Source organism: Globicephala melas, chromosome 2 (assembly GCF_963455315.2).
Source record: "Globicephala melas chromosome 2, mGloMel1.2, whole genome shotgun sequence".
Lineage (NCBI taxonomy): Eukaryota > Metazoa > Chordata > Mammalia > Artiodactyla > Delphinidae > Globicephala > Globicephala melas.
In genome coordinates, this window is record NC_083315.2 from 44,782,816 (window position 1) to 44,805,977 (window position 23,162).

The 23,162-nt window shown below is 37.1% G+C and overlaps 1 protein-coding gene across 1 annotated transcript in view; it reads left to right on the forward strand.

Moving 5' to 3' along the window:
- The window catches only part of MCTP2 (multiple C2 and transmembrane domain containing 2), a 248,854-nt gene that overhangs the window by 206,482 nt on the left and 19,210 nt on the right, over positions 1-23,162 (forward strand). Inside the window, exons 17-19 of the mRNA XM_030873171.3 lie at positions 4,932-5,054; positions 7,870-7,911; positions 21,205-21,314. Coding sequence (XP_030729031.2) covers positions 4,932-5,054; positions 7,870-7,911; positions 21,205-21,314 — 275 coding nt within the window. The remainder of the gene's footprint in view (positions 1-4,931; positions 5,055-7,869; positions 7,912-21,204; positions 21,315-23,162) is intronic.

The following is a 23,162-nucleotide window of genomic DNA, read 5'->3' on the forward strand; positions in this document are numbered from 1 at the left end:
ACTTTATACCCTGTCACTGCTGGATTTGTTATTTCTAGGATTTGCTTTGTAGATTCCTTAGGATTTTCTATGTAAAAAGTCAGGTCATCAATGAAAAGAGACAGTATTGCTTTCCTCCTTTCTGATACTTATGCCTTTTATTTCATTTATTTTCCTTCATTGCAATGACTAGGACATTCAGTCCAATACTGAATAGGAGTAGTGAGAGCAGACATCCCTACCTTGTTTCTAATTTTAGAAGGAAATCATGCAGTTTTCTCCATCATAGAATCATTTTGTCTGTTCTAGAACTTCATCTAAATGGCATACAGTATGTGCTCTTTTTTGTATAAGGCTTCTTTCTCTCAGTGTGTTTTTGAGATTTATTCATGTGGTTGCATGCCTAAGAAATTTCCTTCCTAGCAAGTGTTGATTTTTTTAAAAGCAACTTCTCAAAGCATAATTTACATATTACAAACTATAGCCAAATATGATCAAATACGATAACTGTAAGATTTGTGTAAGTGTCCTTTATCAGATTGAGGAAATTCCTTCTATTCATTGTTTATTAATAGTGTTGAATTTTTGGTCAATATTTTTTTCCACATCTATTGAAATAATCAAGTGTTTTTTTCTCCTTTCTGTCAATGTGGTGAATTACATTGTTTTTTTTACTGTGAAACTAATCTTACATTCTTGGAACATATTCTACTTGGTCACACTGTAGTATATATTTTTCATATATTTTTTGATTTGGTTCACTATTATTTTCTTAAGGATTTTTGCATCTTTGTTCCTGTTGAATATTTGCCCGTAGTTTATTTTGTTGTAATGGCTTTGCCAGGTTTTGGTATCAGGGTAACACTGGCTTCATAAAATTGGTTGTGAAGTGTTCCCTCCAACATAATGTTCTTTCTTCTTTGAATGTTTGAGAGAATTCAACAGTAAAAGCATTTGAACCTGAATTTATCTTGGTGGGGACATTTGTTCAATTTTGTTAAGTTGCATTTTTCAATAAATTTTTCCTTTGTTTAAGTGGTCAGAGTTTTTGCCACAGAGTTATTCGTTTTATTCTCATCTCTACCTTTTATGCTTGCAATGTTTATTCTGTTAACTTTCAATGTAATTATTGATATGTTGAATTTAGGTTACCATTTTATTAGTTTTGTATTTGTCTACTATGTTTCTTATTCCTATTTCCCTTTTCTTACCTTTTAGAATTCCATTTTAATTCATCTGTTGACTTTTTATCTATTCTTCTCTGCTTGTTCTTTAGTGATTGCTCTAGGGATTAATCCTGTTAGACTCAAATTGCACATTTGGTTGCACCTGCTGTGGGTGGCAGCTTTGATCCCAATTCAGACACTGCTTTGAGTCTGCCCCATGTGTGTGGTACAGACTGTAGCAGAGTTCACATATAGAATTTGGGATTTTCTTTTGCTTACTCTCTCCTTCCAGTGTGTTTGTACACTCTCTGGTGGCCCTAATTGTCACTGACTCCTTTGCCTATATCCTTCATTCAGAAAGATGGCAAATTTTTCTGTTGAGTACCAACTGGTATCATCTCTGTGTCTGCAGCTGCTCTTGAGTCAAAAGGTGCAAGAAACGTTAAAGTGACTCCATTCAGATCTGAGTTCTTTTCCCAAGGTTTCAACTCCGCTGCAAAATTAAATAACTTTGTTTCACACTCTCAGATAATTGGTCTCCCCTCCCTGCAAAGGGTTTCTATTTGTTTTTGCTAGAAGCTATTGCTAGGAAATTAATCCTTTATTACAGAAGTAGGAATTGGGCATTGATTTTTAAAATGTTTCTGAAGGTACTAGTCTCTCACTCTAAAAGCGTTTCAAGCCCTTTGAATGTGATATTTAAATGTGGCTCTTTTTTTTTTTTTTTTTTGGTAAAACACTCTGGGCTTACTTACCTATACCTGGTGGAGGCAAATATTATGGCAAATGAGGTGTTTGTCTAACACAGCTGTCCCTCTAGTATTGGTTGATGGCACAAGTAATTTTTTTGAAGACATTTTATAAATAGTTGATGATAAAAATAAATCAAAAATATGTTGTTTCCTATTTTTTCTCAATAGTTTTAGGTCAGCCTCTTTTTACTTGAAATTATATTTAGAAATTTAAAAGAACAGTAAAACCCCACTTATCCAGTAGATACACATTAAGAAATAGTAATCCTTTAGAACACAGTTAAAACCTCTAATCCTAAAAGAACTTTAAGAACAGGGAAAGGGAAATAGGTAACAATAAGGAAAATCACTAGTTTTACATAGTAGAGAAGTTGCTGTACTGTTTTCTCTACTTTTCTCTATGTTGTTCATAATAAAACAAAACAAGACAAAAAAGTAAAAGAAAAAGAAAGCTTTATAAAGCTAGGAAATTATAGGAAAATATATATATTATGAAATAATAAATAAAAGAAAGTTGGTAAAGCACACCAAATTAATAGACTGGAAGACATCAACAGTGTAATAATTTGCATTGAATCAAAAAGTATTTCAAAAATTCTGTACTTATTAAAAAATACATAGAGGGGACTTCCCTGGTGGCGCAGTGGTTGAGAGTCCACCTGCCGATGCAGGGGACGCGGGTTCGTGCCCTGGTCCGGGAGGATCCCACATGCCGCGGAGCGGCTGGGCCCGTGAGCCACGGCCGCTGAGCCTGTGCGTCCGGAGCCTGTGCTCCGCAACGGGAGAGGCCACAGCAGTGAGAGGCCCACGTACCGCACAGGAAAAAAAAAAAAAATACATAGAGGTTTAGCACTAAAACAAAATATAATGTATAGACTGGGAGGCTAAAGAAAAATGTCATGATTTGCAGTTTATATGATTTTCCACACCACATCTCCAAAATGATACATTTGCAATCTCATAACAAGCAATAAGAGGGCTCAGAAATAATGGGAACAACATATAAATCAATGTTCCTGTACCTAGAAGTAACCAACTAAAATATACATATTTGAAAATGACCCCATTTGTAATAGTATCAAAAGTGTTAAGTTACTTACAAAAAATAACAAAACATATGCAAAATCATTATGGTGAAAGTAAAAAAGATATTTTGAGATAACATAAAAGAAGTCCTGAGTATATAGAGAAATAAACAGTCCTTATAATTCAGAAGGTCAATGTCAGGATTTCAGTTCTCTCTGAATTGACATATACATTAAAGGCTATCTGAATAAAAATTTCACCAGTAATTTTATAGAATGTTGCAAATTGATTTTTAAATACATGTGGAAGGATAAAGGGCACAGAACGATCCGAGATAATTTTGATAGTGAAGTAATTGGGACTTACCCACTCAGATATCATCTGGTTACTAAACTGCTGTTTAACAACATGGTCTTGGTGAAAGAACAATAATATAATTCAGTGGAAGGGATGAGAGGGTCCGTAAACAACCAACACAGTCATGTGGGAAGCTGATGTGTGACAGAGGTGGGCATGTAGATCAGTGAGCAAAGTATGGATCCCTTCAGTAATCTAATTCTGAAAGTTGACTGTACTCAATATTTTGTAATAACCAATAAGGGAAAAGAATCTGAAAAAAAAAGATATATATGTGTGTATAACTGAGTCACTTTGCTGTACACCTGAAACTAATACAACATTGTAAATCAACTATAGTTCAATTTAAAAAAATGAAATAAAAATAAAAGTTGGCTATATGTGAGGATGGAGTTCAAATCAGATGCTTGTTTCCAACGATAAACCAAAAAGCATTTGAGACAAAACAAGGAACACACACACGCACACATGCACCCACACACACACAATTATCTTTTGGAAGAAAACACAAGGAAATTGCTTTATCACCTCAGGGTAGCATATGATTTCTTAAGTAGAACATTGAATATTAAATGGCAGAAATGCTAAAGTCAAATATTAATATGTTTGACTATATTAAAAAACAAGACACTGTTTCAACCTAAGTTTTCATTGATAAGAGAGTATAATGGAAAAATTGCAGAACATTCATTGGAATGGGGTACCATAGATCAGGTAAAATGAATATACTTGATTTATACATAACACCACCAATAGATCTATAAAACATAGTATTGAAAAAAAACATTCCAGAATGATCTCAACATTTTGATACTGTTTATGTTATTTCTAATATAAACCTTACGTCTCCTCAAGTGTCAAAGATTCACACTGATCATCATCTTCTTGTGGCCATGTAGCCTCAAAATGGGGAGATTTTAAGATTTTTATGGATAAACAACAAGGTCCTACTGTATAGCACAGGGAACTATATTCAGCATTCTGTGACAAGCCATAATGGAAAAGAATATGAAAAAGAATATATACATATATATATATATATATATATATATAAAAAACTGAGTCACTTTGCTGTACAGCAGAACTTAATACGACATTGTCAATCAACTATACTTCAATAAAATTAAAAGAAATTATTTTAAAGAGACTTCAGAAAACTGAAGATTTTATCCAAGATATTTGAATTTTTCAGCATTGGCAGCCTCTTTGAAAAGTAATCATTCTTTCTAGTTCATATACACTTCACTGTTGTCGAAATTTGGCCTGTGGCCAACCTCTTCGTGACTTTTGGATTTTCCACACTACTTTTCCTAAATTCTGGTACATTGAATCCAGCAGCAAAAAACTCTGAATAAGGTTGATAGGGTAATGAGGTTTCCAAATATGGGAACTCTATTCCAGAGCGTGACAGGCCAACTCCTTTCTCTGTCTTCCTTATTCTGCTACCAGTTCTAAAACTGTGTTAGTCATCATGTGTGTATCTTTGTGTGTGTGTGTGTGTGTGTGTGTGTGTGTGTGTGTGTGTGTTTTAACCTATTTGGAACTATATAGAGAGTCCTGGGTTTAATCTCCTTAAGTCAATGAATAGGAATTGAAGATTGCTCCCATACTGTTTTTTCAAGCAGTCATTTTGTCTGTGTCTTCCAATCAGGTGTTTTTAGTCACTGTCTGGAATTTTGAACTGTACATGATCCCGCTGGCATTATCGCTCCTCTGTGTCTACAATTTCATCGGACCTGCAATGGGGAAGGTTGGCAGCATCCAGGACAGCCAGGTGAGCAAACATTCCAATAATTCTGACATTTGACTAAAGAAAAAATGTGTTAGCAGTAAACCACCACCACCAAATCATGACCTGAGTCCCCTGAATTTGAGGAGCAACACTGCACGTGTATTCATGTTACAGGGAAGATATTTATCATGTGTAATCTGGAGTCTTCTTCCTAGAGCATCTCGTGTTCCTGAGTCTTGGCCTGCCTTCTTAGCCTGAGTGAGCCATCTGGTTCTTGGTCAGCATTTCCATGCGGGCAGCACATGTCTGCGTGCCCATCTGGTTCTCCATAAGGTTCCTGGGAATGAGATTCTCAATCACTAGAGAAAAGCCTTTGGTGGCTCCTTGAGCCCCTTCAGGGCACACACAACTGGGAGGCTGCCTCAGGCCTCTCCATGTAATTATCCTGTGCAATATTCTCCTCTAGGCTGAAGCCTCAGGGGATGCTCTGAGGCTTGCCAACTCCCAGGGAAATCAGAGAGTGCGTGGGCATGGGCCCCTCTGTTCTTGAGTGCCCAAGTTTTTCTTGCAATTCTCAAACTCGCCGTGGTGTTAAAGGAAGCACAGGCAAGGCCTCTTCTCAAAGACATCGCCCAGCATTTACTTTTCTTAATTTTTCTCCAACTCTCCCTCCCCTACCCCTCTTATCCCAGCCCATAGAATCTTTTTCTGCTCTGGGTTAGAAGGAACTTGTATTTATAGACTTGCTTTATGATATAATCTTGGCATTCCAGATTCAAGAACCAAGTTTTTAAAACAAAAATCAAAGGTCTTGAGACTTGATAACATCCTTTAGAAAAATCACCTGCATATTAGGTTTTCTAAGACTCAAAAGCTGACCATCTTCACCTATTTTTCCTTATAAATGTTCTGATTATTTTAAAAAATCATCTCTGAAATAATGGATATTTAAGGAATGTTTCTGGTTTCATTTGGGATGGGGGAAATGAGTGTTATGGCCGGGAGTAAAACCTCAGACAAATTCCAAATTCTGTTCTGTTTGGTTTTTGATTGTGTAGTGCAATAAGCATGTGCATATATCAATAAATGAGGGGCCTGAAGATGCTAGAACCAAGTAACAAATAAATAGCTTTAAAGTACAGGTTAATGTAAGGACTAAGTTTCACAGAGGTACAGATGAGGGAAGTTTTTACAGAGAAGCATCTGTTGTAAAAGTGCTGTCAACTAACATTTTTAGTTTTAATCAGATTTTATTTTCCCAGGTATATATATGTATATGTTTATAGCATGTGTATATATGTGTGTATGTGTACATGTTTATTTGTAGGCAGGTATATATATGTATATATGTGTGTGTGTGTAAATATGGGTACATAAGTGTACTTGTGTGTGTATGCATATAAATGTGTATGTGTGTATATGAAACCTTTTAAGTTTACTAAACATTTTCTAATTTATTACCTAATTTAATCTTGGTAACATAACCATGAAGAGTCAAGAACTACTGTTTTCATTTCATGCTTCATAGAGCTAACATTCAGAGTGGCAAAGTGATTTTGCTCAAAGTCACACAGCAAAACAGTGCTGGAACAATGTCTCCAGCTGAAGACTTTGTCTCAAGATGAAGACTTCTGACTCCTAATTACATTACAGAGTTTTTTCCTCCCATAACATGTTTCATTGTATTCATTTTTATCCATGTGCTTTTATGAAACATGCTTGTTGTCATCATTGAATAGGTTAGTTCTCCAGCATCAGTAAGTATCCCACAGACTGCTAGGTGGAGCTCCTAGGAATTCTGGGAGGTAATACAGTACCAGCCCTGAAGAAATTGTTCAGTGGTTTATGGAGGATAGCAGAGTACTGTCTGGATACTTCAGAGTTACTCCCTTATACAAGCATTATATTGACCATTCTTTTTTCTGTTGGAACAATGGCATCTAATTAGCATGCCTGACCTTTGCAAGGTTAAGCAGAAAGGTAAGTGTTCAAACTGAAAATAGTCCTTGGTTTTCTGATACCCAGCATTCTTTTGAAGCTACCAAATCGTTGGATTGTGTACCAACATGTGTTAGCTTTTAAATGTAGCAGTGATATGATTCAAGTGTACCTGTTAACTAGCCAAGATCTCTAAATGAATCTGAACAAGCCTCTGTGCAGCACAGCCGGTGCTGGGACCCCTGAACTAAAGGCAGTCCCCCCTTTAGTCCAGATCTGGGCCTTGAGTTTCCTTCCCTCACCTGCCCCTCACCAACCCTGAAGCCCAAGGAAAACAAGAATGCCGTATAGAAACCTGTAGCTTATTCTTGAGAGCTGCTTCATTTGTCAGACTCAGAACAAAACTGTTTACAGATAGTACAACTCCGCAATGCATTTTTAAAGCTGGCTGCCTTCGAAAGGCACTCCCCTAATAGCTTTATTTATACTTAACAGTTTTATGTAGATTATACATATTGTTTACAACCTTGGCAAGGCATCCCTTAACTTTAAAAGTGTCCTTTTTAAAGAAGTTACAGTGTATTTTTTTGTGTGTGTGTGTGTGGTACGCGGGCCTCTCACTGTTGTGGCCTCTCCCGTCGCGAAGCACAGGCTCCGGATGCGCAGGCTCAGCGGCCATGGCTTACGGGCCTAGCCGCTCCGCAGCATGTGGGATCTTCCCGGACCGGGGCACAAACCCATGCCCCCTGCACCGGCAGGCGGACCCCCAACGACTGCGCCACCAGGGAAGCCCTATAGTGTATTTTAAAAAGACTAGTGTTGCAATGATATAGGAAAACTTTAAGCATGAGTATGCATGTCATTCGCAGTCGGTAATTTCGGTTGACGTTTTATTACAAATTATGGATTTTCCTTACAGGAGAGCACGAACGTAGATGAGGAGAAGTATGAAGATGACAAGGTGGGTGTGCTCGAGAAAGGACACAAAGGGGGAACATGACTGCTTCCAGTGTTCTAGCCGGTTGAGTCAAACTATATATATATATATTTTTTTACTACTATAGGGTGACCAGTATAGCGATATTCTCATAATGTATAAAGGGTATCCTTTTTAAGATTCTTAAAATGAGGATGAAAAGGGACGAAATATAAGGAATAACTGAAATGTTATAGAAGCATCCCTCTAGGAGGCCTGTCATTTGAGGCAAAGATTAGCCTTCCCCTTGGTGGATGAAAGGTAGATGAAAGGTAGCCCAGGAAGTCAAAAGTAAATCAAGTGCAATCGCTATTCCTTTAGGCTCATGTCTGCACTCTGCAGGGTGGTCACCCGCTTCAGAACCTGTCACTTGCCCAGCTGTTGCTGGCAACGTTTTCAGCTCCACGTCTGTGTACATCTGTCCTTTCTCTCCTCCTGGGAGATTCTCTCAAATCTGCTACTTTTTGTTGTCATTATGCTTTCAGACAAACCTTCTGGAATAAAATGAAAAAAAAAAAAAAAAGTGAAATGCCAAATGAGATGCTACTAGCTTCACGGCCGCCCAGTCCCCTAGAACCTATGGGTCTACGGGGCTAAGGTGATAGTGTGTAGAAGGCTGACAGGAGAGGAAAGGGGCGAATGGGGGAAACTTAAGAGTTAAGTATCCAATATAAAATGTCCAGAACACAGAAACAAATTTAAAAACACTAGCTCCATGACACAGACAGCCTTAAAATTAATTGAGTGAGCCAGATGGTTTTGCCCATTTGAAGGATGCTGGGCGGATTACAAAGTAAATCTTATTTGTTGTGCTAAAATGATCATTAATAGCAAAGTAATAAAGTATATTTTTTTTAAAGGGAATTGATGCTTTTTAGAATGAAGGTCCCAAGATGCAACTTTCTTCTTCTTTTTTTTTTTTAATTAATTAATTAATTTATTTTTTGGCTGCTGTGGGTCTTCGTTGCTGCACGCGGGCTTTCTCTAGCTGCAGCGAGCAGGGGCTACTCTTTGTTGCAGAGCACGGGCTCTAGGCTCGCGGGCTTCAATAGTTGTGGCTTGCGGGCTCTAGAGCACAGGCTCTGTAGTTGTGGTGCACCGGCTTCATTGCTCCATGGCATGTGGGATCTTCCTGGACCAGGGATTGTACCCGTATCCCCTGCACTGGCAGGCGGATTCTTAACCACTACACCACCAGGGAAGGCCTGCAACTTTCTTCTTGATGAATTGACGTGAGTGGCTTCTGAGTGATGTAACTCCTTGAACATTAAAATGGTCATAGCTAAGCTAATGTGCATGAGGGGGTGTTTAACCAAAGGAAACACAGGTATTAATGAAATTATTTTAAACCTACGTTAGGCATAATTATCAATTTTATTAACCAAAGTTTGGAAGTGAAGAAGATTTCTTTCTCTTGGACCAAGTCTGTGTAAACGAGCCACCCCATGGAAGGAGGATGCCATCCACCCTTGAGAGATAATTGTGACCATGGGGCTTTGTTCCATCTGATAAAGGAGACATCTAACAAGAAGGCAATGGATGAAAAAGTGGTGTCGATGAACTGTCAGGCAACAGATTGAGCCATGAAAGTCTAGACCAGCGTTTTTCACCATCTAACCTTCCATTGTGGTCCTTCAAGGGCTGTCTGGGGGCCTGGGGGTGTGGAGGTAGAGCCATTTGGGCTGTGCATCAAGCTTTTCTGGGCAAGGATAACTGAGTTGGAACTACAACATCTACATGCATGAGCCTGGGAGCTCTTGCGTTCATCCAAGCACAGCCCTCCACGCAACAGATGCGGCAGCCCATCCCACACTGAAGACGTTGGCTCTGGGGTTCTTCATGTCTCCTCCAGGGCCGTTCCATTCTTGAGATACTTTGATCGTAGTATGTTTGTAGGGCCTTTAATAGCCCCACGTGGCCATGTTTGTTTTGCTTCCTCAATTTCATATTTCTGTGGAAACTTCTAGAGGAATAAGTCTGAAATGAAATGTTGACTTCTGTTTGTGCCTCTTCTGCTGAACACAAGCCTTCTATTGTGAGGGGATTTTGGCAAACTTTGCAGTCTTTTTGCACGTCTCTTCACTCTCACTTCTCTAAGAGATGGGTAAACTAGAGCAGTTTTCAACTTTTAAGACTTTGGGAGCATACATCCACCTATATATTATTACACTTCATCATTTCTTCTCCATGTAGAGCAGCCTCCATGCCTGGGATGGGTCCCTCCAGCACACAGGCCCTGGGCCACTGCCCTCCACAGTGTGCTGACTCCAAGGGCTTCCCCACAGCGCCCTTCTGGCTTCTGTTGTGTGTTCGACATGACAGACGGGCTTCTGGGAACTGTAACACACCCAGTGAGAGATGAACTGTTTACAGATTATAAACACACAGCCGTCTCCTTCCAAACCAGAAGAGGAGAGGAACTCCTTTCTACCCAAACAATCCATCTTGAAAGTGACACTCCTTAATTGCCAGCACCCCTTCCCACCAAATACCATCATGGAAGACTGTGGAAGATGAAAGCATGCTGGGGCCCCTTGGCACAGCTTCCTTGGGAGATGGACGCATTCCCATATTCTGCCTGTCTCTGATGCACAGGCCAGGACGTGGTCTGGGGTCTGTCATCTTTTTATTGTCTGGAACAGGGATGGTTGTAAAATGACATCACTATAGCCTCTTGCTTCTTCTCATTGTTGAAAGTCCATGGAAAATGACCTGCATTTTTAGAAACCAAATTAGGCTCCACAGTTTTGCCTTCCTTTCTTTTTGTGGACTTTCAGTTACAATGTAGAACTTTCAGGTCACTAGTTTTTTGGCTTTTAGGAAACTAAATGTACAAACTAGACTTTGAGGAGAGGAGATTTTTCTTTCTTATACCTGATGGCTCCACACAAGAAATTGCTTGTTACAAGTAGAGTTTGCTGGGGACCCCAGAACAAACAGATAACGGCTAAGTTCAGCCAACAGCAATCAGCTGACATTTCCTATTTGTATTAGATTCCATATGTGGAATTCTTCTATGTGGACCTTATTTGTACAGACGGATTACAATGAAAATTGCATTAATTTTCTACACAGTAAAGGTCAGTAATTGAAGCGTGAACCAAGAAACTATTGTGTAAAATGCTGTATCTCATATTTAGGAAAGGTCATGCAGGACAATAATATCTTGTTTTCATTGCAGAAGGTATAAATACTTGCATTAGAGTTTCTTTTCTTTTTTCCAGCCCAACAATCACTTAGGTAGAATATTTCAGCATTTACTAGTAACATCAGGAAGAAAGAATCATAAGGGCATGTAATAAAAAAAAAACAAAAAACTGCCTATTGCTATCATAAAGAGACTGCATTGTGATGCCTGCGTTGTGGGTTGGTTTGTTTTTAACTCAGCTGTCAGAAATAGGACTTGAATCATCTGTTCTTTTAAGATTATCAATGAGTTCACAATTGCTTTACAGTGTTTGGGGGGGTGGGGATCATCCTTTCATGTCAGTTATGGGTGAAAAACAGATATGGGTGTTTTCCTTTAAGAAAATAAGAAATATCTGATACATTTTTGTTGATTGATGGTGGAACGTGGTGGAACATTTTATAATGAAAGGATGCAAATGAATATTATATCTCTATTCTCTTTTTACAAATTAGGATGATATTATTAAAATTTAAGTATATTTTAAACCATCAATCTTAGTTGTAAAAATGATTTTCATCCTGCAAATAGATTAGTTCACTCATCATTACCCAGGCAGAGCCTTCTTAGAGAGAGAAGGATGTGGCGTATATATCAATATTTATTATGTATCAATATTTAGGAGTTCTTGTTGTAAATTAACCTCATAGTCCTTTGGTTGAGTTGTTCAGGGCCAGCATAGCTCATGCCCTGTGTTTTCTTGTTTCAGAAAGAGAAGATGATCTATAGTATCTCAACCAGGGAAGACTCGTTCTTGGAAGAAGTCTTCTTACAATTTAATAGTGAGAGTAGTTTTGTTTATGATTCCTTTGTGCCTTCTTAAGAATGTCAGAAACAAAGCAAATTAGTTTGATCAGTGATTTTTTTTTGTAACTATTGACTAAGCCATGGTACTTTAAGATGGTGTAATATTTTTAAGAAAATGAAAAGTCAGGTAATATCTTTGAAAGGTTAACAATAGTTGAATACACACACATATTTTCAAGGCCTATACAGTCTATATGCAGGGCATGTTGTAGAGGACCTACTTATGGATAATTTTCGGGGGAATAAAGTAAATGGTTGTTCCGATGTAACTCCTTTTAATTTGGATTAATATTATATTCAGTGATGAAGTGATTTAATTGCCAACATTTCAACTGTACCATCTTACTTCCAAGACTTTAATATTAAAATGGATTCCAGCCAATTCTTAATGATCAGTTTATGCATGTTTTGCATGAAGAGGGATCGGCTTCCCTATTTCCTGCCGTCTTTTCTCTGAACCACTGATATGCTCACATCCCTTTTAAAAACTCAAACTTCCATTCTTAAAAACGTTTGGCTTCATTACCTTCAGAAATAATCCAGAAATGTTATCAATCTGACATTTGAAGCATTATTCTGCTACCAGGTTCACTAATAGCCCCAGTACTTATGGATTTTCTTTGTGATTTCTACTGTAAGGATTATACTTGGTAGGTTACTCCCAAATATTGTGAAATATGATGTGCCAGACTATAAATTAGGTGGATTAGCCATCCTTTTATTAGCTAATGTGCACTAAGTGGTGCTCTGACGTTATAGACTATACTACATCTGGATATTTATCTTGCCGTGGTCTAAAATTTTTACATTATGCTAATATAGAATACATTGGACATTGTATCTCAATTATCCACAAGTCATTATTTTTCTGAGGATAGTAGCCATTCCTACAAGAGGAATTTCCTATTGAAATCCACTCTGTTTCAGTGTGGTTTGCCTTAAGTCCCAATTATCCAATGAGTTTACAAGGTAATTGATAGATAATTTGCAAAATAATTGATAGAAAGGTGGGGACATCACTTTTTCCTCAAGGGAATATAGTAATTTAAAGTAAGTAATAAATGACACAAAAATAATAATTTAAAATGAGACCATTTTGAGTAAGAATTATTTAACTGATTAGATTTATAAGATTATTCTTATTTGTAGAGTGTTTACAATTTGCAGGCTGTTTTTATAGGCTTTAGCTCATTCAGTACTCAAAGTAAACCATTAAATTTGATATTATTTTCCCCATATGCGAATGAACTAACCCAGGTGAAGAGAAATATAATAATGCATCAGAGATTTCCCAGCCAGGATAGTAGCGAGACTCAAATCTAGCCCTTCTGATCTAAATCCTGTTTATTTTGGACTATGTTACATTGTTATGAAGGAAACATGTCATTAATTTATTGGTCCATTTTTCCGCATTATTATTGACAACATTTATGGAGTGTTTTCTCTGTATCTGTGATTGCTACTTTCATCAAAATTTGTTTACTACGTTGGGTGTTAGCGATGCAGTGCCTGGGTGAGTCAGGACTGCTAAAGGTGATGTTTGAGCTGAGTCTTAGGTGATAAATATTTTATCTTCTACCCTCCTCATTCCCCCACCTCAAAGAAAGGTAAAGGACACGCACAGCTAAATCAGCAACTGCAGCTAATTGTGTGTTTACCTATGGTAGTGACAGTTATAGAAAACCATTAGCCCTCTTTGCCTTGTAATGGCGTGGCATCTGTCAATTGGCTCAGAGAAACTTTTAAGGAAATCAATCTTCCCAGGGTCTAATTCCAAATATTTTTTTTTTCCAAATTGTTCCCAATTTTTCAAAAGTGTTTTTTCAACATCTTCCTCATGATGATGTTTATTCCTTTTACTTTTTCAGCCCTCTCATTTGATCCCTGATGAGAATCCTGTTGCAGGCCAAAGAAACGTGTTGGTAAATACCAGTCAGTGTAGAAGGAAGGGCTCTATGTAATGGACAGATAGTTAGAGCGGTTTATAACTACTTAGAAATGATACTGGTTCAAAATCCAGTCTGTTTCACATTCATTTCCCAAAGCAAAAATACTACTTGAGAAGGAAGTATTCTCCTGAAAGACTGCAGACTTTTCCCCCCATTTTAATAGCATACCATAAAGGGGTGTGTGTGTGTGTGTGTGTGTGTGTGTGTGTGTGTGTGTCCGTCCATGCACACAGGACATAGCTCATGGGAAGAAACCTTAAAGACAGTTCCCAGTGCATTAAGCCAGATTCCCAAAGAACAATTTTTAATCTTGTGTATCAGAAATATTACTTTTTATTCTTTGTTATGACAGATGCTGAGAGGTTTTTTTATTTTCCCTGCTAAATGCCACTCAGTCTATTTCTGATGTTTATAATTCTTCAGGTTTTCAAATTGCAGGCTTTTAATATTCAGTGGGATGAAACAGACCAAACAGATTCCCACTTAAAGTCTAAAGTCGTATTTTTGCGTTATCTTTGCCCTGGGTGGTTGGCATTACTGGGACGATCCTGAGATAGAAATTTTGCATCAATCCCTTGTGGGAATCCTGGGCATCCTGTGACAAATACTACTCAGTTTTTAAGCATGTCCCAAGGATCTTTCCTGACGTGGTCAATTTTCAGGACTAACTCTTTGGTTTTGCTTAGGTAATTAATAGAGAAATGAGAATTTTTTTTCTTGAACCAGAACATGTGGGAAAGATTTAAAGTAGCATACTGATTATATAATGAATTCTTAGCTGTAAATTCATTTTGATGGTGTTAATTCTCTCCCAGAGGCTCGAAGCTAGTTTATTGCACCTACAGTGCTATGCTCTTTGGAGACATTGGGGAAGCCAACAAAGCCTTGAAGAAGAAAAAATCCACTGCCTGACTGATTCATTTATTTATTTATTGGCTTTGTTCTTAAAGAGCAACCATGTTACAACACAGGCACATTATTTGTTCTTCAGACAACTGTCTCTAAAACTTAGCCACTAAAGACTCAGTGTTGTTTTTCTTTTTTGACATTTTATAAACAAAAGGACAGTGAAAAAATGATGATCTTACATACATTTTATATAATAATATGCATTTTTAGGTTACAGATTTAGAGTTGGTCATTATTTTTCTTACAATTATTACTGCAATTACATTATTATTCTTACAGTCATTCTCTGTAGTATATAACAAAGCAAAGGAACCTTTTGAAATTTGAATTCTGGATCTGAAAATTTCCATGCTTTCATCTCTTCTGTTATATGTTATTACCTATTTACTCATAAAGTAGGCCCTAAATCATGCGAATTTTACTTATGCCTTGGTGTTTTTTTCAAGTAATGAGAAGTAAAATCCATTCTTTCTGAAATGTAGGAATCTAAAAATACGTGTTCAGCCACAATTATCTTGTTCATTGGTTTAATCACACCAGTGGCCATCACTATTTTTATTACACATTTCCCTCTATAAATTAGAAGCCTTATATGTTAAGGAAAAATATAAGCACATGTGATAACAGTTTCCTTTTTCTGAATGAATCACTGTTACTCTTCCTAGGCAATTTGGTAGCAGCCACAGATGTAATGCTGTGTTTGCTAAACTGTGTTATCACCACATTCCCTGGTTCAATCTGAAATGTGTAAATAAAGCCAGCATGATGCAGATAGACCTGCCAGATGATCTTTCGTACAACGCAGGGCAACATGAGTAGACTTGTCCTGGAAGATCGTTGCTTTTGAAACTTAAATGAACCCCAGGATTCTTTAAACTAGACAAAAGGTTATTTGTTCTTTTGTCTCTTCGCATTCTTGAAGGGCAAGGACTTATGTTTATGAAGCACCTGGAGTGTACCAAATGATTTGCATATGATACAATATTTAATTCTCCAAATACTCCAGTCAGGGTCAGGATTATGATCTCCCTTTTCCAGATAGCAGAATTGTGACTCAGAACCCAGTAGGAACTTGACATGATCACAAAGCTCGTAGATGACAAGACCCATGTTGAACTCACTTCCCTCTGACTCCATAGCCTGTGATTAATAAAATATGCAGGCCTGTGGAGTTGGTACATCTTAAGTTTTTTTTGTTTTTTTGTTTTTTTCCCCCTAACTTTGCATCTGTTGTAAACCCTGGCTACTCCAGCTCCTAGGTAAGAACGAATGCATTTTGTTATAATGTAAATTATGGTATGTATTTTATGCAAATTATACATAAAGTTTGCTAAAATGTTTAGCAAGAAAAGTTAAAAAATAAGTAAGAATGGAAAGAAATGTTTTCCCCCAAATATTTTCAAAAAGTGTAATTTAACATACATTCTCATGAAAACTGGGCAAATAATACTGGAAATGAACAGTAGACAGAAATATGTAACTGAATGAAATGTCTACAAATCATGTATTATATAGTGAGTCTAGAGAACAGAGATCCATAGACACTAAAGAAGCAAATGACAAAAAGAACAAGTGTGAGCTGAATGTGTACCTTGTGAAGTGTCCACTGGAAAATGTCCACTCTTCCTTTGGACTTAATAGTCCTGGACTGGAATTCTCTGCCACATATATGTGAACATAGACAAATGTGGACATAGACACATCACTTAACCTCTTTGTACCTTGGTTTCCTATTAATGGAAATGCTAATATCAAAGACATATGTCCATTGGTATACTGGCAGATATAATTAAAGACCCATGAAATCAATAGTACGTGTTTTAAAAGATAAAGTTTGCAGTGTAGAGAGTGAAAAGAACATTTGCTATGAGAATGATGAAAAGAGTAGAGGTGTGATGCAAATTGAAAGAACAAGACTGTAGTTGGTGTGGACTGGCATCCCTAGGAAAGATTTCACGAAGGCCAGGAGTATAAGTTGGACCTTTAGGTCATTCTGCTGGAGTTGGGAGCCTGGAATCTTACTTCTTACTTCTTACTGTTTGATAATGCTTTTTCAGTGAGTAAATAATAATAATAAAGAGTACATGTTTAATGAATAATCAAGTACTGACAATCCATTTCTCAAGATAATTGTTGACAGACTAACTGATGAATGTCTGTTCACATTTACTGTCTACCACTGGGACCATGATCACATCACTGAAACATGTAAACTTAAGTTACAAACCTGCTGAAGAGCCTTCAGCTGTCAATAGTTACTTTTAGGAGACTATTTCTGGAAACATGATGTTAATTTACACAACCCGAAAGATGTGTTTAAAAATCTCTCTGTGCAGCATGACTTTTCTTTTAGATCAAATGACTGTTCTTCCACATTTATCTCATCTTCCATTCCAAGGTTTAATTATGCATGTATGAAAAAGGGCAAGGAAGGTATTAATGTGTTGACTTCAATTGCATCAATATATTAAAAACCTTGTGAAGAGTCAAATGATACCAGTCTTATTAGCATGCTGTCAAATGATTCAAACAGAATATCAAATAAGTTAATTCTGAAATTGTTGTACTCATACAATGCCTCAATCAATGAGGCATGATTATTGCTAATTGAAAACTTTTCCAATACGCCGCCATGATGACTTGAAATTATGATTTTTTTTCATCCACTATACGGAACCAAAATAAAGCTTTTGCAAGTTAATTTTACAAACAATGAAATCTCTGACATCAGGAATGCTATTGTAAATTTAGTTTAAACATTTAGCACTGAGGGTTATTTAATTTTGTAGTGATAATGTGAATGCAGATTTTGATGAAGCACAGCATCATGGCTAATAAGATATTCATATAAATTGAAGGGATCTTTGAAGCAGAAATGTACAATTGATAGATTATGGTGCCCTGATTATCCATGATCACATACAGACAAGTGATAATGCACCACCAATTGAATTAGAAGCTGTAGTGTCCACATTTATAAATATTTTATGTATACAGAGTTGGGATAGCAACAGCAGTTTTCATGGCAGAGATACGTTCAGATATAAAAATATACTTTCAGCATGGCAGTGTGCACTTTGTTTTTGCTGCCAGTCGTCCATCCATCAATGTGATTTTAAGAATGTTTGAAACCTTTGAAGAACTCTCAGTCAACTTAAACATTCCCCAAAGCTATTGAACTCTTGTGAAAAAAAGAAATCTTTTAAATGTTTGTTGCATTTTGGTCGTACCAGTTGGATTTTTTTTTTTTTTTTGCGGTACGCGGGCCTCTCACTGCCGTGGCCTCTCCCATTGTGGAGCACAGGATCTGGACGTGCAGGCCCAGCGGCCATGGCCCACAGGCCCAGCCGCTCCGCGGTATGTGGGATCCTCCTGGACCGGGGCACGAACCCACGTCCCCTGCATCGGCAGGCGGACTCTCAACCACTGCGCCACCAGGGAAGCCCAGTTGGAATATCTTTAATCAATTTTTTTTTTTTTTTTTTTGCGGTACGCGGGCCTCTCGCTGTTGTGGCCTCTCCCGTTGCAGAGCGCAGGCTCCGGACGCGCAGGCTCAGCGGCCATCGCACACGGGCCCAGCTGCTCCGCGGCATGTGGGATCTTCCCAGACTGGGGCACGAACCCGTGTCGCCTGCATGGGCAGGCGAACTTTCAACCACTGCGCCAACAGGGAAGACCTAATCAAAATTTTTGATGACTGAAAATGCTAAGTAACTTCATCTTTGGAAGTGAATTTTACAAGAACTGGCATAAAAGATACTGATTTTTTTTTTCTTTACGAAAGAAAGGGATATTCAGCACAAAGCAAACTGTGAGGTCAAATAGTTGACCTATTTGTGCAGGATTCAGTGTTTAAGTTCTGAAGTTACACTTTGGATTATCTCAATTTGTGGGATAAAAAAAATCTTTTGATTTTTAATAGGATAAATATAAATTCTACCCAGGAATGGAAGGAAATTGAGAAGCCATTAATTTTTCAGCATAAATTTTGTGGAGAATCATAGAGACAACTTATTTAAAGTTTTATCTTGAAAAAAGATTGACAGAGAAAGTTCATATGAATGGATACAAGATATCATGACTTTGAAATTATTTGGGCAGAAATATATACAGATTTCAATATTTAAAATACAGAATTGAGAATATTCTTCATGTATCACATTTTTGTTGTGAGTTTTCAAGGTACCTCAGTGCCTGGAGAGAGAGTATTTTTGTAATTAAAATTATGGCTTACAGTAGAGTCAATTAAAGGTGTCAATTTAATGACCATTAAGTGCAATTCTGAAGATAAGTAAGAAAAATTTTATGAAATATTATAAGTGAAAAGATGACATTAAAGAAGTACATTTTTTGGAAAAGTAATCTTAACATGGGACTATGAACAGATATAACTAGGAAACAAATTAAATATATGAATATGTAGCATGAATAATCATTCGTCATGTATCATTTTAAAATTCAGATAATATAAGCACATCTCTTTTGTTCTAATGCATGTAAAATATATTTTTTTTATTTTGAAACAATATTATGAAAATTTAATGAAATAACTTTATAGATCTACTAATAAACCAAGTTGTCAGTTGATAAATATTTCAAAAATTTATAATTCTGATTACTTTCACTCTTAAAAGTGTACAGATACGGTTCATAAATTATGCTGGTACCCTAGATACAGTGGAATTCTTTGGCCTAGTCTTTAAATATTGAATATTCAAACTAAAACATCAAATTCATTAAAAAGTAAAAGAACATTGTGAGAATCATTTATTATTTTGGTGTACTAACTCAGGCTTTTCTTCACAACCAGAACCTCCACATTTGGCTGTTCCATAGGGGAAAAAAAAATCAGTCAACTGAAATAGGAAATTTTTATGAAATTGAGCCACATGGAAATTTGAGTCATTTTCCAAGAAATTGTTTTGACCTAAACTCTACACTGTTGAGAAGAGGAAGCCACTTTTGCCCTTTGGGTCAAATTCCCTGGTGCTTTCAAATCCTCCTTTATAAACATGAATGCTTCTGTAGCAGACAGAGATGGGTTTTCACCATTGTGCCCATTCATAGATGTTGGTGGATTGCTGAAGAAGAATTAAGTCGCTCTGACAGTCTATCCAATTTTTGATGCAAACGACTTGAAGAATTAGAGTCAGTAAGAGAATAAGGGAACGAAGAAATTTAAAATTAGAGTGAAAAAGTAAAAATGTCTTATGAGTTTGACTTTGCAAGAGGAAGCAATAAGTATGACCTCTCCTTCTGTACAGAATGGTGGCATAAATGGGTACAGAACAGATGGTAAGAAGTTATTCAAACCAGCCCAGCACCCTTACTCAAAAGGGGGTAGCAATGGTATATTCTAATCTCAGCCCCTCTCTTTGCTCTGTTTCTGCCAGTAGCTCCATAAACAAGGGCAGATGCAAGAAGGGAAATTTGTGCTCTTTGACATTTCAGCCATACTGGTGCTTTTACCAGTCACTGCAATCAGTATGGGGTGGTGTGTTTTCCTTCTTCCATCCATGGGTCCAGGTTGATGGGACAGAGAATACAAGATGAGAATGATTTTCTTTTTCTTTTGCTGCAAAGAAGATTATTATAGAAATGGTCTCTTAAATTTAGAAGATATTTGCTCAATAATTTAGTACAATTCTAACCCAAGTAAAATTTTAGGTAGAAAAGAAATAAGTTTTGTTAGATTTATTTGAGGTTTTAGGTACTATATGTTAGATGTGACAGCTACAGTGACCCAGCTAGGCCTGAGCTAAGAAGACACTAACTAAATCCCAGTTACAGTAGAGTTCATAAGGGAGCTAGGATATGGTATCAGAATATAAGAAATAGCATGAAAATGCCACTCTTCAGGGAATCCTCTTTTCTCCAATATGGGAGTAATTTCTAAATTATTTTTATAAACATTAGCTACCTAACATGGTAAAACACATTTTAGGTTTTCTATAAGCGAAGTAAGGGTAATATTCTTAGAAAGCTGAATTCTATATATTCCAAAATCTGGATATCCAACATGCCTTATTGTTACCTGCTGGAAACCTTTCTGAAGGACTAATGAGAGAAGGGTAAGTAAGCTAACCTTGTGAAGACAGAAGAAATCAGGGTCAGCCAATGGAAAGGACTGCAGAATTCTCTGAGAGAAGCAGCAACTCCACAGAGAAATGAAGTTCTTTTGTCTGTGGGGCTCCCCTTTATCAGCTCATGATATTGAGGTAGCGACATGCTTGCGCACTACAAGTGGTCACATCTCACGAGTAGGCAGGGATCTGGGGGAGTCAATAAATAAATTGTGAAAAACGTAAATTTATCTTCTGAAGTCACTCTGTTGATAATAACCATGCTATGATAATATGGCATAATAGTTTCTATAGCAGACCAATAAAAATGAAGTAACTGAGTTAAATCTTTTATGTTTCTTAGGAATCTGAGAAAAAGGGCTTAATTGAAAGAATCTATATGGTACAGGATATTGTCTCAACTGTTCAGAACATCTTGGAGGAGATAGCTTCTTTTGGAGAAAGAATTAAAAAGTAAGTTCTACGTTTGTGTTGTTGTGAAGTGAAACTGCCATCCACTAGGACAAACGAGGGTGGGGAGTCTTAGGAAGGATAGGATCAGAAAATGCAAAAACAAAGAAAAAACAAAAGCAACAGTCTGGGCCTTTTAACTTTGGTTGGTGTGTTCTTTGGGCTTGTCAATTTCACAGGGTGGCTGTATGGCCCAATTTACACCAGTTGTCCCAGCATAATTATTAATAGTGTCTCTATTCATTCTCAAAAATATTCTGGTTTAAGTGATAAGCTATAGATTAAAAAATAGATTGTCCTATACAGAAATAAAAAAGGAAGCAAATATGCTTTAAAGGAGGCTTTTTCATCTGAATCACAGAATACAGTAAGTGCCTTGAGTGAAATTTTTTTCTCTGTTCTCCAAAGAATGGTACCTAACTAGTAACATTGCAGATGCAAAGATGTAAAGTTAATTCATCACATACATGGACAGCTTAGGACAGGGGTCAACAAACTTTCTCCATAAAGGAACCAAGAGTAAATGTTTTCAGCTTTGGACTATATGGTTTGTGTCATAGCTACTCAGCTCTCTTGTTTAAGTGTAAAAGCAGATAGTTAATATGTAAATGAATGGATGTGATATGTATTCCAATACACCTTTATTTATAAAAACACGTCAGGCTAGATTTGACTCAGCTCCAGCCCATAGCTTGCCATCCACCTACATTAGAGCATAAAGGCTAAATTCTCTAATGGAGTCTCAATTGAGAAAAACTCTCTGTGATTCATGTTTTTATTTTTTTATTTATTTTGTTTTATACATTGTGAACTCTGCGTAACTTGGTCTTCATATGATACCAATGAACAGAGCAGGTTTTTTCTTTCTTTTGAATTGTAGATGTTTGTTCCCCCTTTAAATCCAGAGTTGTGTCAGCCCTGTTGTTCTTTCTAAAGATTAATTAATACTGTTTCTTATTTTATTGGCCATTCTAGTTTCTTTAAGTAAAGAACATAATATTTAGAAATTACATGGGTAAAGAAGAGACTAAAATTAGTGCTAAAAGCCAAGTGAAATTTTGTCTATCAAGATGCAGGAAAATCAATAAGTGGTGATTAACATCAGGAAATATAAACAGCTAATATGGAACTTTCTGTGGTTACTGATGCTATTCCTCCATCCCTTATTACATGAAATTGCCCTTGAGTGTCCATTTATTGTTGGCATAGCAAACATGTTTCTTTTGCTTAAAAAAAACAGGTTCAAAGTCATCTTCAAATGTAGTGAGTTTTTACCGAACTTACACATTGTTATTCCCACGAACAATGTCAAGAAAAATTAAAGAGCAGTAGGGGCTTTGGTCATGTATATTGATATTTATCTGCTTTATTTCTCTAGGTTTCATATAAATTGAAACATGATTCCTGAATGTACCCTCACAATTGCTTAGCAAAAACATAAGTGACAGTAGAAAATAGTGAAATGATGAAGAGAGCATTTATAATTCTTCATTCACACATTCAACTATCAGTGTTTGAGTTTCAGGCACTGGCTTTGTTTAAGAATGAGAAATGTGGGCTTCCCTGGTGGCGCAGTGGTTGAGAGTCCGCCTGATGATGCAGGGGACACGGGTTCGTGCCCCGGTCCGGGAAGATCCCACATGCCGTGGAGTGGCTGGGACCGTGAGCCATGGCCGCTGAGCCTGCGCATCCGGAGCCTGTACTCCGCAACGGGAGAGGCCACAACAGTGAGAGGCCCGCGGTATAGAAACATCAACTAATGTCACGTGCCAGCCAGATACTGTTCTAAGCCCTTTACATTAGCAACTTCTTTAAGGAGTTACTTAAAGGAATTGGATTAAATGATTCCAA